This window comes from Galeopterus variegatus, unplaced genomic scaffold (genome assembly GCF_000696425.1).
Source record: "Galeopterus variegatus unplaced genomic scaffold, G_variegatus-3.0.2 Scaffold1716, whole genome shotgun sequence".
NCBI classification, from domain to species: Eukaryota; Metazoa; Chordata; class Mammalia; order Dermoptera; family Cynocephalidae; genus Galeopterus; species Galeopterus variegatus.
The window spans coordinates 138,563-161,631 of NW_007727827.1; the positions used below are offsets into that span (position 1 = coordinate 138,563).

Sequence of the window (23,069 nt, forward strand, 5' to 3'; positions counted from 1 at the left end):
GGAGCAACACCGAGGGTTGTGATCCCGTTGCCGGTCCCCGGTCCGGTACGTGGGCAACACTGAGGGTTGCGATCCGTTGCCGGACACGGAAAAAGACAAAAAAAACCCCCAAAAAACCCCAAAGAAATAATTCTGTTAAATGTAACTTCCTTAAAGCATATTTTATAACATCTTTCCCCCGAAAACATTATTTATTTTTCCCAATGGTATGTTTTCTCTTCAATGACCAGACACATGGGGAATACCAGACACTGAAGACCTCTTTTCTGTTTTCAATGAGTTTATTTTTTTCCAAAAAGAAATAAATATGGGGCAGGTCAGTTAGCGCAGCTGGTTAGAGCACAGCCTTATAACACCAAGGTCACAGTTCAGATCACCATACCAGCCAGCCACACACACACACACACAAAAAAATTGAAGTTACTAGAAATGGGTCTGATAACTTTAGGAGAATATAGTTACAAAACAGTCTATCAATCACTCATGCTTTGTTATTATTCATTCTTAGCCAACATTTACTTACTTTGTCAATTAACTTACTTATTTCAGCAACATGTAGTACCCATTATGTGCCAGATTCTGCCAGTTCAATTACTACCTTTTTGGATACCAATTTCAAGGATTCCTTTCAAATTTAAATTCTCTACCTCTGAAGAACACTTGTATATCAATCTCTACCCAATCTTCTGATGACGTTATTCATGTATTTCTCCTCCCTCCCTTTTCCCATGATATACTCAAGCCTCTGAGAAGTCAGATGGAAAAAACATGGAAATGATATTAAGATATTCTTTGGACAGGGAGGACGAGAAGGGACTTTTAGCTTTCTTCCACCAGGTCAGTCAGTAAGGCAGGTTGCTGAGAAGAGGTAGCAATAATTATGGCTTATGAATAATTATGAAACTAATTTATTTCCCACACTAGAGACTCAGGTAAAGATAATCAACAACAAAAAACACAAAAAGGAAATATAAATCTACAATAAAAATAGCCATTCATATGGGAGATGTCAGTTTATAAAAACAATAATCCTTCACTCTGATCCATATGGTACTTACTTGCCATCTGTGTCGGACGTAGCTGCATAGTGCAGGGGTGTGCAACCTCTTTCATCAAGGTCATTCACACTTGCTCCTGATCCCACAAGAGCAAACAGGCACTGGTAATTGCAGTTGGCAGCAGCGTAGTGCAGTGGAGATCTTTTGTGCCCAAGTTAATATAAGAAAGATAAAAGCCAGGGACATATACTAGTAAACAAGAACACAGTTGACTCTTACTCCACCCAGTTACAAATACTGTATTTACAGTAAGCCCTAGATTGACTTCTGCCATATACTAAGTCTTTCGGAGAGCTGTACATAAAGCTAGAAAAAGAAAGTAAGCTGTCAGAGAACCATTAAGTATATGAAATAAGACTGAAATGCAGTTAAATTACTTCATGGTCCCCAGACAGTAGCAATCCTAGTCCCTTGAGTGAAATAAAAACCTTCATATTCTGCTCAGAAACTTGAAAACTTTCATTTTAACAAAGCTTCACCTATACCAATAAAAATGTAGTAGCCTCTGTTCATGTCTCGGCAGAGGAGTAAGAAGAGAAAAATAGAAGTATTAAAAAGAATGCTCAGTCATATCAACTGCATGGTAGAGCTGAACAGTAATATCAGATTCTCAAGCAATAAATCCAAGACTATTCACTGTTTAGAAGAGCTAGAGCACTGTTTTAATTTCTAAAGACAATACTTGTAGCTGATTTTCTCTTTGGTTACTGAAGTGAAACAGAATGTTACTGAATTTAGGAGTACCTGTTTTTGGATTACAAAACAGTGATGTTTCCATGACTTCATTTTAAAAAAAAGAAGAAACAGAAAAGGGATGATAAATTTTAGTCTAGAGTCTTCAAAGTATAAATTTTTTTCTAAAACATTTACCTAGTGAAATGACAGTAAAACATTACTTTGCCTTACTGGACAATACTATAAAGATATTTTTTAAAAATGCAATCAGCCATGAATTACTTTTAAGCCTCTAAACTCAGAATATGCTTCAGAAGCCCTCTCTGTTATTTGTAGTACAGAATGCCTAAAGTGCTACAAACTAATATAAACTGAATTAAAGTATAATTGTAAAAGCAAATCAGCTATATAAATATTGCATTCTAAAGCCAAACAAAGTGATTTTTGATTTTGTGGGTCATTAGTTCCTTCCATTAGCAAGCTTATGAGAAGAGTCCGTTCCTCAAAGTAATTATGTGGTCAAATAGTAGTTTTTTCTGTTCTATTCACCATTGATTTTCTACCATACATAACTCTTTTTACTTCTCTGTACCAATACAATTACATGCACTGAAATACATTCACACATTTCCTTCTGACACACACCATTCCTTGCCATACACTTTGATATGTACAATTTTCAGACTGTTGACACACACAATTCACTTATATCACCCACTCCATCTTTCAAACTAATTTAAACTGCCTTCGATTTTTTCCTGTATGGTTCTAATGCGCTGTGTCAATTCCTACTCTAAGCCATTTATTAGATAATGATAGTTTTAAATACTGCTACAGAAATGCTAATAAAAACGAAGCCTGGGGCTGAGCAGTGAGAGAGAGCATTTGGCTGAATGACTACAAAGAGACTGCCATTTCATAGCTGCCTTCCTGCTGATTTTACTTGGTGAGATGTGTGGATGTATGTGTGTGTGAGATTTATATGTAAGAGGAGAAAGAAAAATTACACATACATATATGTAACTTATTTCTTCCCTCTTCCTAATGCTCTGTAACCAGATATGGGCTATAGAATCTCACATAGGAATAACTTGGGGAAAGAAAGAACTATATTACCATGTTCTAAGGTATTTTAAGTTTCTTGAAGGAACATATGTCCCATGGTGTTTTATATTTCCATGACCATAATTATGAGAAGGGGAGAAGTGACATCAAGAAGTATAGAGATAGTCATAAGGGTAAGACTGTGGCTGGAAGTCTGGAGCTGTGGCAGGGACCCAAGTGGTGACCGTGGATGAGAATGAATGTTTAGAAGTTACTGACTTTCGTTGGGATTCTCAGTGAATCATGATCAAAAAGCAAAAGATGCTGAATTGTTCAGTTAGTTTTCAGGAGCCAGTAAGGTCAAACAAGTCATTAAGTAAATGAAATAAAATTAATTATAGAAGAACTGTATTATATCCTACCTCCCAAATTTGTCCTTTTTGTTGAAGTCTGAACCAGTATTCAGCAGAAGGTTTAGACACTCCAAATTCCTATTTTGGGAAAATACAGTTAGAAAATTTAATTGTCAAAGTGATTTTATAGTGAAATTGGTATAGCTTTAAATAAGCATAAAAACATGTTTTTAAATGAGGAAAAGTATGAATAAAATGTCATGGTTTACATTTTATGAAGAAGAAAACATTAAAATACATCTTATCTAGAATTTAAAAAGTGGTATGTATTTGGCACACTGATAGGAAATACAAATGAATCATGCTGTCACTATTTAAAAGGAAGATCACATTCATAAAAGAGATCCTGAGAGGTTTTTAGGAAACAACATGCTTATAACTGAATGGCTTAAATTTAAGTAGTTTTTAATACTAAATTAAAATGGGTTAAAAAACCAAACCAACCTGAAAATACAGATAATGTCCCAAGTCAGCTTTCCCTTATCTTCTATACTATGACTGTTTACTTAGATGTATCCTTAGTTAAAATTGAAGGAGAATGCATTATATACAGGGGTATTTCTGTAAATTTAATTTTTATAAACCTGAACAGCAACTTACTACATTACAATGAAAATTGTAATTGCCAACCGACAGGACACTCAAGTCTGTTGTCCTTCTCTTTGTAGGCAAGTTACATGGAAGTTAGGTTTGAGCTGGAAGGTTCTCTGGTGACCTTGGAAGAATAAGGGAGTGAGCCAGTCACATGATCACAATACATCTCTACAACTCAGACTGGCCTGGTGGTATTCTTGTTTCAGCACACTTGTCCTCTGAAATCACTGGGAATTTTAAAGGAATTATCATTGGGAATAAAGTTCTTGCAAAATGTCCTTTTGATAAATCATGAATTAAATGGCTTATTCCAGATCTAAATTATCAGAAGCGTAACATTAATAGCATACTTTCAGAGACCAAGAGTTTTAGTTAGTTTGTTGTTCATTTGAACCAGCTGCCTGGTTTCCCCTAGAAGTACTGTTTAAAACTCAGTCCAAAACCCTCTGATCTCAAATTTTCCTCTTCCTTATAGAGGCAAAAGGTAAACATAACATCAACATTTTCCCCCTGAAAATACAAAAAAAAAAAAAAAAAAAAAAAAAACCCTACTTAAAAGAGTAGTAGGTATTATCGAGAACATTCGCAATATTTTGATGTTCTCATTTAAGAATATATATTCCTTATTTTAAGAAATCGCTTTATTAGTTTTTTCATTTATCCAGGAATTATTTTCTCTTATAAGAAAGCAATACTTCCTTTTGTAGGTTTATTCTTTCTCTCCCACTTACAACCTATGACTTAGGTGGAAAACAATAAAGCAATTTCTGTACCCCAGACTCTCTTTTCTTACACCATTCCTATTATGTTTAGTTTTCTGTTTTGTGGTAGCCCAGAATTAATAAAGAGGAACAAAGATAAGAGAAAAACTGCCATGCCAACTCCCCTTTTCTTAAAGAAATAAAAATACTATTAACATACCCTCCAGCTGCAGCTGCATGTAGACAGGTCCTGCCAAAATCATCTGGGGTATCTATATCAAATCCTACAAGAACAAATACATCGTTATCTACTATATATTACAGTTGTATTACTTTAAAGTACTATGTCAAGAAATGGCAAAAATTACATACTCCCTCTAATCCCAAACAAAACTATGAGTTCTGAGTAGGTACGAAATGACTGAAGAGAAAATATATTAATACTGTACAATATTATGAAAGAGTTATCACAAATGGATTGGGGGTTTTAGGACAAGTGCTACAGTGCTTGTTTACAAGGCCACAGGACAAAATGGAATATTATTATTCTGCAACAAAAATAAAGTTCTGATAACGATACATGGATGACCCTTGAGAACATTTCGCTAAATGAAAGCCAGTCATTAAAGACCACATGTCAGATGATTTCCATTTATATGAACTGTTTGAACTGTATACTTTAAATGGATGAACTGTATGGTATGCAAATTATCTTAATAAAGCTGCTAAAAAAAAAAAAAATGAGCCATAGGTGCTTTGTTACCTGTGGATTATTACTAACAATGAGAAGAGATTTTAACATTCCCTTTCATGGAAAATGGGTATATAAGTATTTGTGGATATGCACATACTTGAATTCAAAACAGAATTAACTTACTTAAAAAATATCACTAAGAAAAACTCAGAAGTGTCTGTCTCATTCTGTTAATTTTCACTGAAACTTGCTCATAATTCTTTCAGTAAACACAAGTATTAATATGCAAAAGTAATTCTATGCATTTAATAAGGATCACGGTATTGTAGTAAGATTTATAGAAAGCCATTGGTCCTGTTTGCTTCAAACCAACTATGATTACAGCATTTTAATCTAGTTATTAGATACTGTAAATAATTTCACAAACCTAAACGATGTTGTAGAAAGGCTCTCTCTCAGCTCTTAAAATGGAAGCCAAGACAAATAAGACATGCAAATGAAGATACTTTACTTCCAGACATAAAGGGACAATCCAAAAAGACTAACATCCAATGAATACTCATAGAAACTTCTCTAGAAATACTCCACACCCCACTTCCGAACTAACAGATGAAAGGAAATCACTAGAAAAATGAAACATTTCCCAGACTTGAAGAGAAAATTGCATCTTAAAATTAAAGAATCAAACATCTTCTAAGAGGGGTGAATAAATGATCCATACTTGGACCCATATATATGTAATTTTGGAAAAGCAGGATAAAGAGATCATCTTAAAATTTTGGAGGGTTTAGGAAGACAAAGAAAAACTGGTCTATGAAGGTTCCACTTACCTGAAGAAAGAAGTTTTCTGCAGCAATCTGAAAAACCGCTTAAGGCTGCCAAGTGGAGGGGGAACATTCCGTGTATGCCGCGCCTAAAGTGATAGGACAGTACCTTCATTACAATACAAGAAAAATACAATCATTTAAATAAATTACAAAGAAACTTCTTAAGTAAAAGATAACTAGATGAGTCAAACTCTCAAACACTTTGGAGAACAATTTGGCCAAAGGCTGAAGGTGGGCATAACTTATTGCCCAGCTATTTTTCTCCAAGAGTAGGGTTTTTCAATCTCAGCATTATTGTCATTATAGACTTTGATGCAGGAGTGCTGTGCTGTGCATGTAGGATATACAGCAGCCATATTGCTGGGCTCTACCCACTAGATGCCAGGGACACGTTCCTCCCCAAATTGTGACAACTAACATCATCTTTGGACATTTGCTTAGGGAGTAAAATTTACTCCAGTGTTGTCCTGTCACTGAAAACCATTCCCATAAGGCAGCAATGTTCAAGGATGTTCGCTATAGTAATACTGTCACAGTGAAAAATTGGAAGCAATTTATGTCTGTAAATCAGAAGTAAATGGTGAAATATTTATACAATAACTAAATTCTATAAAAGAAATCAGCTAGAGCTACTTGTAGAGATGTGAAAAAGGTCCAAATTTATATCTACACAGCTAACTCAACAAATTAATGTTAAAAAAATTTTTTTAAGTTGCAAAAAAGACATGTACAGTAGCATACTACTTACAGAAAGTATAAAAGATTTAAAATTGGTTAACGAAGTATATAAAAACATACATAGGAATGATAAACATCAATTTAAGTAGGGTGTTTATTTTTGAAGCGAATATAGAGGAGAACCCATCCTTCAAACAAAATTTTACATGGAAACTTTAATATATAAAATACGTAAAAGCAAACTATTTTGACCAAAGTGTGTGAGTGTGTGTGTGGTGGGGAGGGGGGTGGCAAGGGATCCTTTGTAGCAACAACCAAGGAGTTTCCCCGTGCTCTGCACAGCACAGTCTGAAAAGTATTATCTATAGATAGTACTGGATGAAAAAGAAAAGCGTTTGGCATGTACAACTTTTTTGGGTCTTTTAAGTACCTCTAGATTAAAAATAAAGAGATTACAAAAACTAAAAGCTTTGATCAGAACTGCATTATAACTCATAATTGAGAAAGAACTAGGATAAAATGTATATAAAAATACTCTACACTGGTTTATCAAATAAAATTGTATTTAAACATTCTTGTATTCTTATAAAATTGTATTTAAACACACCATCAATATAAAAAGTTAAGGAAAAAGTTCAAGTAATTTGTACAGTATTGAGAACAAAATCCTCATTTCTACCTGAAATATCTAGAAAATTACAGATCACATCCTTTTGTGCTTCCCTGTGACAGCTATCAACACCTCAGTAAGTACTACTTACTTTGCAGTGTCAGCACCACTTGTAATAAGAGTGTTGATTAGCAGTTCATGGCCGTACCGTGCTGCTATGTGCAAAGGAGTGTTTCCATTCTTATCTTCACAGTCAATTATAGCTCCTGCAATAAAGGATGTACTGTCAGACACCAAACTGTATACAGAGCAAGTCAAACCCATTACATGGAGAGTGGTATCAAATGCTGTTCAAGCACAAACTAATGGATATAGAAATTCTAAATAGATTTCATCTATAGCACATTTATTGGAACAGGCACTGGGATTTACAAATTTTATACTTAAAGCAGTTTTGTAAATTGAGCATCAGATTTTAACAGATTTTAAACTGACCAAAGGGTTCTGGGGTCCAATAAGTTTGGAAACCACTGTATTAAAACAAAACCAAACAAATTTCTTCAGAGCAAGACTTTTCAGAGCTTTAATAAGCATACTCTGTGTCATCAAGAAAACTGCATGCTCACATATTGCTCACAGTTATTGATATTCAATGCTGTACCCTACAGATATGTACAATCATGTTTCAATAAATTAAAAAAGCCCCCCCCCTCCCCCGGCAAAGACTGCATGCAGTGCTTCACAAACATATTCCTACTTTTCCCCAGTAATACCATAACACCTATTATCCTGAGGACTACTAATAAAAAGTTCCTTGGAACACGGCTTGGAAAACAATGATTGGAAGTAATACACCTGAAAGTTCTTCTTATTTAAAAGTTTAGCTTGCCTAGTACTAACTCAAATACAGAAGAATGCAAGTTCAGAAAATAAATTAAAATCCTAAAAAATTCAAAATATTCAAAAGGGGAAAATGATAAATGCAACAAAGTATATACACTAATATATACTACAATTTGTGGCAGAGAGGCAGTTTTCTATTTAGCAGTACTGGAAAAAAGAATCAACATTAACTGCTAAAGAAATATTTAATTCAGGGGAAACAAAAATAAAAAACAAAATTATGAAAGATACATACACATGGCATTTTATACCTAGTATTTGAATTTCATGAGATCTGAAATCATATATTAAAAATATATAGACTGCTATAACAATTCCTCAATACCATTTAAGAAAAAAAAAACCAAACAGAAATACTTTTTACCACTCTGGATAATGGTTTGTGATCTGGAGAATCTACCATGGAGGGCAGTCATGTGCAGTGGGGTTTTACCATCTTTACTCTGAAATTAAAAAAAAAAAAAAAAAAAAAAATTTTCAATTACTATTATAGCCACAATATGCAATCCTTTGTTTTACTTTTATTTTGAATATCCTCTTGCATCTTTTTGTATAACTACTACTGAAGCATTGAGTTTAACTGAGGACTATGGAGGTAAAACCAGCTGTTCAAAATTATAAACGAATTTTTTTAGCATGTATATCATAATGCACAAATACACAAAAATTCCATGTCCACAGTTTATAAAAAGCTCTGTGTGGTATGTAATGATCTTAATATTCTTATTTCTCAGGTGGGGAAACTGAAGCAAAAGAATGTTAAATGATTCAACCAAGGTCACATAATCATGTGTGGTATACTCAGGATGTGTGTCCTGAATTTCAGACTCAATTTCACGTTGTTCCAATGCTTTCGTTCTAAAAAATCTCAAATCCCTCCTTGACCACGGAAACTGAATATGAGAATAAACTTCAGCCACTAATTCATTTAAAAACTATATATATTAGTTTTTTTACAATTATTTGTAATAAATAGTTATGTGCTCAAATCACTTAAAATAATAAACCAGACTGTCTCTACATGTCTGTATTTCATGTAGAAATTCTAAAGGAGTTCCAAATACGAAGAAAACAACCTGAATTAGGTGATATCTTTTCTTCCATTACATTTTTTGGTTAATCAAAACATACACATGACCAAAACAAGAAAAAAACTGTTCTGGAGTTCCTAATTCCACATCAATATTCAGCCTGCCTTCTGTGTCTGCACTGCAACTGAAATGTGACAAGTGTCCTAAGTTTATACCAACACAGTCCAATGTAGATCTCATGTCATTATAATAATGAAGTATTAGAGCAACATCATAAATACCTACCCTAGATATTTGATCCCATAATTTCATATGAATTTTTCAAACAAGCCATCCAATTGGCAAGTAATTTTAAAGAATTTCCAATCTTTTCGAGGCAGTCAGTGTGAGGAAAAGAGGGAAGGAGAGAGAGAGTATGCATGCATGCATGGGCTCTGGAATCAGAACAACCTGAGCAAAAATCTAGATTCTAAACAAGTTACCTAACTTCTTTGATCCCTCACTTCCTCAAGTGAAAATGAGGATAATATCATCTATATCTCATAGGTCTGTTACACAGAGTGAATACAATAATCTTTGTAAAACATCCATATAACCCACCAGTGCTTGTTAAAAACATAAACTACCATCTTTTTTTTTTTTTTTTTCCGTGTCCGGCAACGGATCGCAACCCTCGGTGTCGCGCCCGTACCGGACCGGGACCGGGACCAGGACCGGCAACGGGATCGCAACCCTCGGTATTGCGCCTGCACCTCGCTCAGCCAGTGAGCGGGAACCGGTCTGTATGTGGGATCCGAACCCTCGGCGGGAGCACCGCCGCGCTCCCAAGCGGCGCACTGTAGCAGTGCGCCACCAGGCCGGCCCATAAACTACCATCTTTATTTGGTATTTCTTAGTGTGCCAGTTGTTATTCTTTCAACCAGAAAAAAGCCAAAAGCCGCACAAAAGCATTTTTAACAAAAGGATTCTAGTTTCATCTTTTCAAATATTCCCTATATGACATATCTTGATTTTTCATGTTTAATTTTTTACCTACAGACATTTTTCACAGACAAAAAACAAACCAAAACAAAAACTTATAATAAAAATTTGAATTCATAAAATGATAAAATTTGGAAGATATAACTATTGTTAACATTTATGTACATAGTAAGTAAGCACTATGTTTCAGGCACAGTTTTATTTTTTATTTTTATTAAAACATACTTGACGAATTCAAATCCCCATATCGGCCAGCTGCCAAAAAAACCCCAACAAACAAACAAAAAAACCATACTTGATTATACATATTTGTGGGGTACAGAGTTGACTGTCAATACCTCTGTACAATATGTGATGATCATATCAGGATAATTAGCATATTCATAATTACAAGACAATCGTGCTTTGGGTTCATTAACAAATTTCTCACTAACACTTCCCCTCCCCCTTTCCCACCTCAGTTCTGTTCTTTCCTTCTGAAAGTTTAATGTATTATTGTGATTGTTCTCTCTCTCTCCCTCTTTCCTAGTTCCCACTTATAAGGACATGCAGTATTTCTCTTTCTGTGTCTGGCTTATTTCACTTACAATTTTCTCCAAGCTTATCCACGTTGCTGCAAATGGCAGAATTTCATTCTGTTTTATGGATGAGTAGTATTTCACTGTGTATATATACCACATTTTACTTATCCAGTCATCCTTCAATGGATATTTAGGTTGGTTCCATAACTTGGCTATTGTAAACAGAGCTGCAATAAACATGGGAGTACAGGTATCCCTTCAACATGACGATTTCCACTCCTTTAGGTATATACCCAGTAGTGGGATTGCTGGATCATATGAGTTCTATCTGTAGTTGTTGGATAAACCTCCATACTGTTTTCCATAATGACTGTACTAATTTACAGTCCCACCAACAGTGTAGAAGGGTTCCCTTTTCTCCACATTCTCGCCAGCAGTTGTTATTCTGTCTTTTTGATAATAGCCAGTCTAACTGAGGTGAGGTGATATCTCAAAGCGGTTTTGATTTGCATTCCCTGAAGATTTGTGATGTTGAGCATTTTTTCATGTACGTGTTGGCCATTTGTATGTCTTCCTTTGAGAAACATGTACTCAGCTTCTTTGCCCACTTTCTAATTGGATTATTTGGTTATTTTAATTGTTGTTTGAGTTCCTTGTATATTCTGGATATTAAACCCTTGTCGAATGTATAGTCTGGAAATATTTTCTGTCATTCTGTAGGTTATCTTTTCACTCTGTTGTTTCCTTTGCTGTACAGAGTTTTTTAGTTTGATACAATCCCATTTATTTTTTCTTTTGTTGTCTGTGCTATGGGGGTCTTATTCATAAAGTCTTTGACCTCCTACATCCTGAAGTATTTCCCCTATGTTTTCTTCTAGGAGTTGTATAGTTTGAGGTCTTCTATTTTAAGTCTTTAATCCATTTTGCTGATTTTGTTGATTTTGGTATACAGCAAGAGGTGTAGGTCTAGTTTCATTCTTCTGGCACGGGTTTAAAATACTTCATATATATTAGTCATTTAATTGTCACAACCCTATGAGTTAGATAACATTAATCCTGTTTTATAGATGAGGAAACTTAGGTCCTGGGGTTAAGTAATTTAACCAGGTCTCACAGCTAATAAGTGGTAGAGTCCTTTCTCTAGCCTATCGGTGACACTGGAGCAACATTTTCACTTTCTACATACTGATCACAAAATGTATTCTAAATATACAAAGACAAAAGAGATCCAGATTACTAACAGAATAATCTGCCTTAATACATGTTGTGGGGGGAAGAACACATTTACTTTTCTCTGAATTGAAGAAACTGCATAGAGATTTTTCTCTTAATTACCTCAAATCATTTTAGAATCAAATTAGAAGTTTTACACAAAAAAACATAGAAAGACCTACAAAATTCTAAGAGTTGGTTTTACAAGTGATCAACAGTAACCAAAAAACCACACGTCACAGTATTTTTTAAGTTTTAAATTTTAAATCAAGTACTTGGTGTATTTTGTTTAGCTGATCAAAATTTCTTAAAGAGCAAATACAAAGTGGGTGGGAAAAGATGTGTAAGTGAAGCAATCAATGCAGTAGGGCTCACAGTAAGCACACTTATAAAAACCAGACTTATAACCACCTTTTAAACCCCATTCATTTTACCTCTTCTACTTTTTAGGACACCAATTAAAAAATTAGAAACAGAATTATTACAAACTTAAATTCACATTTCTATTTCAATTTTTGTGTAATTTCACAGCTGGAAGGGACCTTAGTCATAAACATGGGAACATGTGTAAATGGAACTTAGCAAGAAAATAAACTACTGCATATAAATGGATGTCATACACATCTAGGTGAGATTAAGACAACTTTCAAGAAATCTATTTCTAAATCAAACATCGTAGGCTGGCTGTTGACTTCAAATCTAGTTAAACAAATCTTAACCCCTTCGTTAAAAAGTCTTCTTATTTTATGTATGAAATCCACCACTGAATTTTCTAAATCATTAAGAAGGTAACTTTGAATAGGACCACTGGTCTCAGCATTTTACTATAAGTGAGCCTCTCCTAAATTTCAAAAGAAAATACAGGTGTAAAAATAATCCCAGGTACTAGAGTCAAACTGTGTTAACGCTGACATGAATCAAGTGACTCATTACTCATTATTTATATTAAACAGTTATGCCTAAATGGCAATGTCTACAGTAGAAAGCCCAATCTTACCCTTTAAAGACAGCACCATATAAACTGAAAAATGTATAACAGCTGATCATATAGGAAAGTCTCCATTATTTTCCTAATACTTAATATTTAACACACAAAGATGATTTTAATTACAGCTACTTTATCATAAACAGGTGTTAACAGAGACTGAAAAAATTTGGGTGTGATCTCTGCTTTTGAAATAACTTCAAAATTTTTATTATTGAAATCACTGAATTTTCATTGAAAATTATTACTGGGCCTTTGAGGAAAAAAAAAATAACTAATTTTTCTCCCCACTAGAGTTTAGATACTTTTCTAAGCCCTGATTATCCAAACAGGAGGAATTCTTCAAATTAAAATAAGCATTTACCATTAATTGCTTAAACTGTTTTTAAAAAATGTTAGTAGGTCATTTGATTGAGAACTAAAAGCTTTAAATGTATATTCTTAAAAAGGACAGCTGAGCCCTAGGCATATCTTCATACCTCATGCCCTTCCATCCTTGGTTGTGATATGTATAAATTTTGTCTCTTAGTTGGGAGAGCGCAGTTGAAAGCAATGATCTAATTATAGGTGAACTTGATGGTGCTATAGCTGTCAGACTGGGTCAGTGGCATCACTAAAGGCTTCACTGAAAAGAACGAACTCTTTCCCCAACTGTCTAAAAGACACTGGCTCATCATGTGCACAGAATGAACTGAAATCTCACGTGATTAAAACTTTCTGAAAACCACATTTTAAGCTTAAACGTTTTTACTAATCCTAAATGGTTCAATTTTGTTTGTCCTTTTCTTCATACCACAAGATAACAGTTTGGCAAGTGCACAAAATATGAATTTATGAATTAATACAAAAGCAACCAGGGAAAGTATCTTGGAAAATCTAAAACAATGATTATATACTATAAAATAGTGATGTGCAAAACCATGGTTGAATATGCTATCCCACAGAATTATAAAGTGAAAGTACATTTACTTTGGCTCCAATTTTCGCATACTTCTAAAATCCAAATGTTAACTCCTGAAAGTGATTGTGACCAAAAAACCGAAAAAGCAACTGCTCCTTATGTGTAACACACTGATAGTCTTTTTTCTAACACTGTGAAAAATTTCAAAACAGAAAAATTTCTAAAAAGAATTGTAGATTGCACAACCATATACATACCGTCCAAATTCTACCATTAACATTCTACTGTATATCCTTTATCACATATACACGTACCCATCAATCCATCCATTTGATGCGTTTTAATCACAGTCATCATTACACACTTCTACACCATTCAATAAGCATATCACTAATTAGCATTCAACATTTTTTTAGTTTTTTTCCTCATGCAATGAAGAATACAAATCTTAAATATACTACCTTATGAACTTTGACAATGCTTATCTATGTAATTACAAAGCCCTGCCAAAATATAAAACATTACCATCACTCCATAAAGTTCCCTCCTGCCTCTTTCCCAGTTGATCCTGCCTCCCAGAGGTAACAATTGTTCTAATTTTTTTCAACTATAGATTCTGGAACCCCATATAAATGGAATTTCATCTATTCTAGAACCTTACATAAATGGAAACAGTGTATATACTGTTGTGTAAGGTTTTCACTCAGCATATTTTTAAGATTTATCCATGTTCTTGAGTTTACCAGTAGTTCCTTTTTATTGCTGAATGGTATTCATTACTGATATTGTTTTAAACAGTGAACTTCTAAATACCTGAATTATAGACTCCGATTTTGTTTCATACCTTCATATTGACATCAGCCCCATTGCCAACTAGAAGCTCTAAACACAATGCTCCATGTGTTGATGCAGCAGCAAAGTGCAAAGGAGTAAATCCTTTTTCGTTCTTTTGATTTACAATAGCACCACAGTCAATAAGTTCATTCACTACAACATCTTGACCATTATAGCAGGCTACATGAAGAGGTGTATTTCCATAGGCATTTGGTTCGTTCATCTATCAGAAGGAAAAAAACGTGAATGTTAAAGTAGCCTTGCTAATTGTCATTGTTGTGAGCTATTTAGCAACCTTATGGTTGCAATCAAATTATCAAAGTGAGAAACAGAGACAGATAAATACAACAGATGAGGCTTAGAATTCTAAAGTTCTTTTCAAATAATGAACATTAATGACAAGCATTTTTATGTTAAATGAATTCTGTACATTCAGTAAATATAACTCATATGTATAATGTCTCCTCATGGCAAACCTAAATGGTTCCAAAACAGATATTTTAGGAAAATGAAAACTAAAATAGATTTTTACGTCTTCTAGGGAAGGGACTTACTATAGAATTAACTCTTAAGAATCATGAAAAATGAACACAAACTGAAGATTCTGATAACATGCATATGTTCAGCTTTTTCACTTTGCAATGACAAAAGATTAAAGTTAGTAATGAAGCAGAGACAAGGATTTTAAAAATGAATGGCATGTGCAATTTATTTTGTTCATTTTTGCTACAAACTTGGGCTCTAAATATTTTCCAGCTTCACTTATTGATATTTTATCAAAAAGGCAAAAGAATGTGAAATAATTCACCCATCTCAGGTTTCTTTTCCTTTTTGTTTCTAATAAATAAAATGGAGGAATACTTTAAAATTTACTTTTGCTTACTTTTTGTACTTTTGTGACTTCTTTGTAGAAAAGAATTTGACCTTGCTCAAACACAGGTCTGGGCTTTGCCCTTGGCTTCAGGGAGGTTATCTATGAGAGGAGTGTCCTTGTTTAGGGTGGAAGGTGGCTACACTGGACTTTAAAGCAGGGTTGGCCACACTAATTGTCTTAGGGTATAGGCCAACCATGCCAAATATAACTCAACAATGTTGATTTAGGGTGGGGAAAACCAAAATGGATCACGAATATTGGTGGACTTGGAGACTGAAATCAACCACATAAAGCAATCAATCAATCAATCATGCCTATGTATGCAGCCCCAATAAAAACTCTAAAAATGAAGCTTAGGCTATACTTAGTTGGCAATACTGCATGCATATTGTCACACACTGATGCTGAGAGAGTAATGTTTCCTGACTCCTTAAGGAGGGGATAATGGAAACCTCTTTAGAACACTCCTGGACTCTACCCTATGTGTCTCTTCCTTTGGCTGTTTTTAATTTGTACCTTTGCCCTGTAACAAACTGTAACTGTCAGTATAACAGCTTTTAGTGAGTTTTTTGAGTCCTTCTAGTGAATTATCAAACCTAAAAGTGGTTTTGGGAACCCCCTGCAAACCTGTAGTTAGTAAAAAGTGAGGGTAGCCTCGTATGGACTCTGCACTCTAACCTTGCTTATATCTGGTCCCAACTTATTGGAACTTTAATTAACATTATCTTTTTTGAGATCACTGGTAACAGAAAATTGGAGGAAGGAAAAAGTAATACTTAACTTTAATCAAAGTATCTAGAGATTTCATCACCATAAGCTAGGAGAGAGACAAGGAATATAAGGGTATTTCAAAAAATTTATGGAAAGATTTATATTATATTTTAATTCTATTTTTCCATGAACTTTTTGAAGTACCCTCACAGATTCTCCTGCAGAAGAAACACCTACCTTGCCTACACCTTGATTTAGGACTTCTGTACTCTAGAACTTTGATTAAAATTCTGCTATTTTAAGCACCCCCCTCCACCCTGTGCCCCATTTCTGGTAATTTGCTATAGCATTTCTAGAAACTAAAAAAACCCCCACAAAATTGGAGGTCACATGTCACCCAAAGGCTCTAAGTCTGACCACTTATGTCTAAAGAGCACTCTGCCACCAGTTCACAAATGTTATGTTACTGTCAATAAAATAAGTTTTAAGAACTGTATCAGAATAGAACTGAAACAGTAATCAGTAACAAGGTTGCCTCATTCATCTTGATGGGGGTCTTTTGAGGCATTCTGTTATTCTTTTGAAACAGAGCTACAGGAACTGTTCAATTGAAGTGAAACTTTTATCCCTTTTGCACTCTACAAGATCCTACAAAACAATGTGTTTGGATTTTTGCAACTTCTTTTCTACATTTCCAATAACTATTTGCTTGTTTTAGGCAGTGTTTCACATGGTCCTTAAATTAAGAGGCTATCTGGCTCTATACCTCTGTCATGTATTTTTTTTGTCCAACCCGGCTACCATCTATTATTTGTTAGTTTTTTTTTTTTTTGTCTTTTTGTCTTTTTTCGTGACCGGCAACGGATCGCAACCCTCAGTGTTGCGCCCGTACTGGACCAGGACCGGCAACGGGATCGCAACCCTCGGTGTTGCCCCTGCTCCTCGCTCAGCCAGTGAGCGGGAACCGGTCTGTATGTGGGATCCCAACCCTCAGCAGGAGCGCCGCCGCGCTTCCCAAGCGGCGCACTGTAGCAGTGCGCCACCAGGCCGGCCCTATTTGTTAGTTTTTTGCAGCTGATCTAAACTGCCTCCCTCTAACAAAGGCTTACCCCCTCTGTCCTAACTTGCTGTTTTGAAGAACCAGTCAATTTTTCTAAATCTGTATTTTAAAGAACCAGTGAGTTTGTCAGAACTATCTAAAAAAAGTAAATATACTAACAGTGGGAGTAAAGTACATGTGTTTAAAAGAAGGCCTGTGAAAGCTGCAGGTATTCTTAGATATCTCAATTCAGGAATCAAACATATCCAGATAAAGCAGCATCCCTTACTAAGCAAACAGAATTATATAATAAGGAACACTAACACTTGGTGGGCAAAAAGCTTCATTTTCCTACCTAGTTCTTGCCAATATCCTATAATGTGAACTGCTACAGTCGTTTAGAGTATATTAGACTAACTAGCCAAATAAGACTAGCAATAACCTCCCCATCTAATCCAAGCGTGTCTGCTTGATCCCACAGCTAAAATGGAACTACAGGACCTGAATTGTGATAGAGAAGAAAAACTTCTGGCAATTAATCATACACCTTTGGAATGTACTTTACATCTTAACATACTTTGACTAATTTCATGTCTTGATCATAAATCAGTGCACTAGGTATTATATAAAGGACTATGAATATCTGGTTAAAAGATAAATATTACTGTGTAAAATCATCTTTTAAACCTAAAATAACCTCTACCAACAGCATATTAACAAAAATGTAAAATGCTCCATTATTTTATACTGTTCAATCTATATACCTACATCAACTCCAAGATCTAGAAGGTACTTGACTACACCGATCATTCCACTAGAGGCTGCTGCATGAAGAGGTGTATAAGACTTCTTATCCTTGCATGTCACTTCAGCTCCATGCGCCACAAGTAGTTTCACTACTTCAATGTGACCTGAAAGTGTGTTTATGAAGAAAAATAAAGAGATGAGCATATTGAAACTATTAAATATAATCCTGAATATCTTTAAAGGTAAAAATAAATTAACTAGATAAAGTATGACAAGAACTTTTCCACCAAAAAATCATGTTATAATTTGAGAGGGGATAGAAGGAAAATATAAGAATTCAGGATAATTTTGATAAATGTTGGTATAAATAACTAATAATTAAAAATAGTACATTTAAGGGCCGGCCCGTGGCTCATGCAGGAGAGTGCGGTGCTGATAACACCAAGGCCACGGGTTCGGATCCTATATAGGGATGGCCGGTTGGCTCACTAGCTGAGGGTGGTGTTGACAATACCAAGCCAAGGGTTGAGATCCCCTTACCGGTCATCTTAAAAAAAAAAAAAATAGTACATTTAATTGATTTTATCCAGTGGTAACCCTGCAATCTATAATCTTCCTTTCACCTCGATCTTTCCCCACTCTTCAACTGAACAGTTCCTGTAGCTGTTTCAACAGAATAACAGAATGCCTCAAAAGACCCCTGATCAAGATTGTTTTAATACATTCTTAAGTTCCGAAGTTAGTTTTTATATCTAATATAAGACATTAGTTTATATTTCTCTGCCATATTAAAGTTGTCTTCTACTCACAAATCTGGGAGTGACGGGGCTTGTTTCTTAAGAATGTTAGGGTTAGGACATGCAGATCAAAACTCATTTCTCCTTATCATTTCCAACAGATCTCCCTAGTCTAATTCAGTTTGCTACTTGCCCTCGTAACAATCAGGATAGGCTAGGTTATACTGTGCTGTGGTTAACAATCAGCTCCAAATCTCAGTGGCTTAAGCAATTAACATTGGGGGGGGGGGATGCGTCTGGCCAGTACAGGGATCCTAACCCTTGACCTTGATGCTACCAACACCACATTCTAACCAACTGAGCTAATTGGCCAGCCCAATAATTAACATTTTTACTTCTCATTCACACTATAATAGGTTGGCAAGAAGACTCTGCCTAGTTACTCAGGGACCCAGGCTCATGCAGCTGACATCATCTTAAATGTGGCTGGTCATTGTGCCAGAGGGAGAATAGACTGCAGAGTCTCACATCATTAAATGCTCTGACCCAGAAGTGATTTTGCTTTCAATTCCCTAGCCAAAACCAGTCATGGGCTCCTCCCAACCACACATGGAGGCCAGAAAGGGAGCCAGGTATCTGAAGGTATCTGAACCACTATTTTCCTTTTATAACTCCTTACTTTTTATCAGATTAAATTATATAGTGCTTTCTCTCTCTCCCCCACAATCCTTCCTACCTCTGTGTCTTTGTTCATGAGATTTCTTCTTTATGTGGACTGTTCTGCTTGGATGTCTCCTCCCAATCATTGTTACTAATCCTTGAAGGTCCATGTCAAATCCCACATTCTCTGACCAACCCAGTCATCTCTCCTCCCTAGAAGCCTTCTAAACCAAAAGTACCAAATACCTATAAATCTCATCTAATAATTATATAATGCTTGTAATGTTTGTTAAAATTGGATATTAACTAACTTTATTTTTTTTTTTTATTAATTTCTCAAGTATATACCTTCAAAGGCAAAGATTTTATGTTCTACTCGGTATATTCCATAGGGCCAAGATCTTGGTATATTCCATAGGGCCAGGCACTCAATATCTGTTACTTTATTGTTTCTTTTTTTTTTTTTTCTTCCCCTTTTTGTCTTTTTTCGTGTCCAGCAACGGGATCGCAACCCTTGGTGTTGCTCCCTCACCTCGCTCAGCCAGTGAGCGGGAACCGGTCTGTATGTGGGATCCGAACCCTTGGTGGGAGCACCACTGTGCTCCTAAGCGGCGCACTGTAGCAGTGCGCCACCGGGCCGGCCCAATATCTGTTACTTTAAATAAATTGCTTGTGATGCCGTTTTTAAAATCCTTTTACTCATGGTGCCGATAACACCAAGGTCAACTGTTCAAACCCTGTACTGGCTAGCCACCCCAAAACAGTCAAAATTCCTTCATAAAAAATGAGTACATAACATTAATAAACTATAAAATACAAAGGCCCACCTCCCCCAACAAAATTAAGCCAGGATACTATAAGATGCTTAAAGAATCAGGCAGATTTAGTTGTTTATATATAAACGATCAATTAAAGTGGATATTTTCAGCCTTTTCCCTCATCTCAATATGAAAAAGAAACATTTACTATTATGTTTCTAGGAAAAAAAACAAAAAGAGTATCAAATCATAAGGCACCAAATTAAACGTGACTATAGTAAAAGATCCCTCACTACACATTACTCTCTGATCTATGGCTCTAAAAAGACAGCTATTTGGGTTTATTGTAACGTGACAGGACTTACAACACTCACACATTAATATAGCTTTGTAAACTGGGCAAGTACATATTATTCACTAAAAGCCAAAAAGAAACTAATGTCTCTTGACGTTAAGACTAAAAGGCACATATACAAATATACTGGAGAAACTTCAAAACCAACACATCATTCTAAGTAAACAATGCAGATCATGTTAATTGTGTGTGCAAACCAGCAGATTCCAGGAAATATAATCACTTCCTAACGCTGATAAAGCCCTATTTTAAAAGAGGGCTATGTGTAAGTAAATCTGCAATCTCAAAATTGACAAATATTTATCTGAGCACATTTCAGAAATAAAGGACCATTGGGAACACAAAGAAGGGGCCTTTCCATAACCAGCTTGGAGGTGACTTATTTAAAAGAAAAAAGGGAAGTTCTAGAGTGAAATAAATGATACTGTTCCAGCTAGGTGGACTTTGGCCAGAATAAGCATGTCTTCCTTGTCAACTTACAGAATGATGCTGCCAAGTGAACTACGTTTCATTTAATTTATCTAAGTCTATTTTTAGAATGGCACCTATCAAACACATATGGTATATATAATTCAGAAGTCTAACGCCAAGGTCACAGATTAGAATCCCTGTACCAGCCAGCCACCCCCCGCCCCCTCCAAAAAACCATAATTCAGTACACAATGATAACATCCTCTTAAAAAATTATATCCATGCAATGTGAACTTGACAAATGCAATCACTATCCTTCAGAAATCTGGAAAATTCCCTTCATCTTTATTTTGTCCATGAATGTATACGAAAAGTAAAATGAACTATGTTTGGAATTTAAAAATGTTCAGGGAAAGAAGTAGAAAAAACAACATTTCACATTTATTCAAATTACACATTGCTTCAAGATGAAATAATGCAATGTGTTGCTAATCAAGGTAATTAATACCTATTCAGTACCTTCTATGTCAAAGTCACCCCAGTAAGGTAACTTGAGGCAAAACTTGAGTAGATATTGCTAGAAGTACTGAAAGCAACAAAAAAGATGAATGTATAAAGGGACCTTGATGGAGGCTGATGCTAGGAGCAAGCACAGGGTGGGGAGAGGGATATCGTCAATTCATGTGGGAACAGGGGTGGGACTGGGAAACACTAACAAAGAATTCAATAATAGAATAAGTATAAGAGGTGAGGTCTAACAGAAAATTAAGGAAGCCTCAACCAGGGATGGAAGGCCAGGGCTAATAAGGAATCCTGTGAGAAATAAATTATAAAAAGACTATATGTAATCCTTGATGTCTCTTACATTAATGTTAATGAGTTTTCTCTGAATATAACCTAGAGGTGACAATGGCCTGGACTTCAGGATTATCTATACGATCAGTGACCAGTCAGTAGCTTTCTCCTTTCACATGTTTAGCTCTTTAATCCTATATGCCTAGAATAGCTGAACAATTTTAAAAGCTATGGGTCGATACTCATCCTATCCCACGCTTAAAAGAAGGAAGAGACAGGGAAAGGAGAATTACAAATCTCTGAATGTTTATGCTCAAAAATAAATGGACAGTGCTATGGTTTGAATATGTTTCCCAAAGTTCATCTGTTGGAACTAATCCCCAGCGCAACAGTGTTAAGATGTGTGACTTTTAAGAGGTGAATAGGCCATGATGGCTCTGCTCTCATGAATGGATTAATGTCATTATCGTGAGAGGAGTGGGTTTGTTATTTTGGGGATGAGTTCCTTATAAAGGACAAGGTTGGCCCCCTTTTCTCTGTCTCTCCACCATGTGATGCCTTCTGCCAGATAATGACGCAGCAAGAAGGCCCTCACCAAATACTGATGCCTTGATCTTGAACTTACCACACACCAGAACTATGTGAAAACAAATTTTGGTTCTTTATAAATTACCCAAGTCTCAGGTATTCTGTTATAGCAGCAAAAAATGGACTAAGACATGTAGTGAGGTCCAAGAAACACAGAATACATTTTTCAACAACAATCGAGAGGTTTGAAAAGTGACACAGTGGATCAGGGACAACAAAGCATCCTAGGCCCCTTGAGATAAACATATACAATTATTCTGGGAGCTCAACTAGAAGCAACACACAAAATTCCCCTGGCCTTCAATTTCATGAAAACAACTATTTCTTTGGAGGTAAAAGTCCTGATGCATTCTACTTAATCTTCCACTGAATCTTCCTTTAATCTTTTATTTTTAAATGAGAGACAGGAAAAAAGAAAAAAATAAGAGCTGGGGAGTGATGAGGATAAGCTATGCCCACAAGAAGAGTGGCTAAATAGACTTCTTTGTAATCACGTAGTGTGAATGGTAAGTAAATCATGGAATGACACCAGTATTACACAGAAGATATGTCAGTTCATATGTGATTTTTCCTAGCCAGGAGTCAAAATAGCAGAAGCAAAGTTTTAAAAAGACCTGTGCTCCATGGCAGCAAAGGGAGGGGTTCTTTCAGCTGTTTTAAGAAAAGTGAAATCCAGGGCCGGCCCGGTGGCGCACTGGATAGTGCGCTGCTTGGGAAGCGCGGCGGCGCTCC

At 35.5% G+C, this 23,069-nt stretch overlaps 1 protein-coding gene across 4 annotated transcripts in view; it reads right to left on the bottom strand.

The window, feature by feature from the left end:
* The window catches only part of ANKRD28 (ankyrin repeat domain 28), a 194,394-nt gene that overhangs the window by 32,856 nt on the left and 138,469 nt on the right, over positions 1–23,069 (bottom strand). For all 4 annotated transcript variants that reach the window (XM_008578550.1, XM_008578552.1, XM_008578553.1 and 1 more), the window contains 8 exons: positions 18,055–18,197; positions 14,673–14,885; positions 8,562–8,640; positions 7,446–7,560; positions 6,010–6,092; positions 4,706–4,769; positions 3,200–3,268; positions 1,059–1,199 (listed from right to left, as the gene is read on the bottom strand). In XM_008578550.1, coding sequence (XP_008576772.1) covers positions 1,059–1,199; positions 3,200–3,268; positions 4,706–4,769; positions 6,010–6,092; positions 7,446–7,560; positions 8,562–8,640; positions 14,673–14,885; positions 18,055–18,197 — 907 coding nt within the window. The remainder of the gene's footprint in view (positions 1–1,058; positions 1,200–3,199; positions 3,269–4,705; positions 4,770–6,009; positions 6,093–7,445; positions 7,561–8,561; positions 8,641–14,672; positions 14,886–18,054; positions 18,198–23,069) is intronic.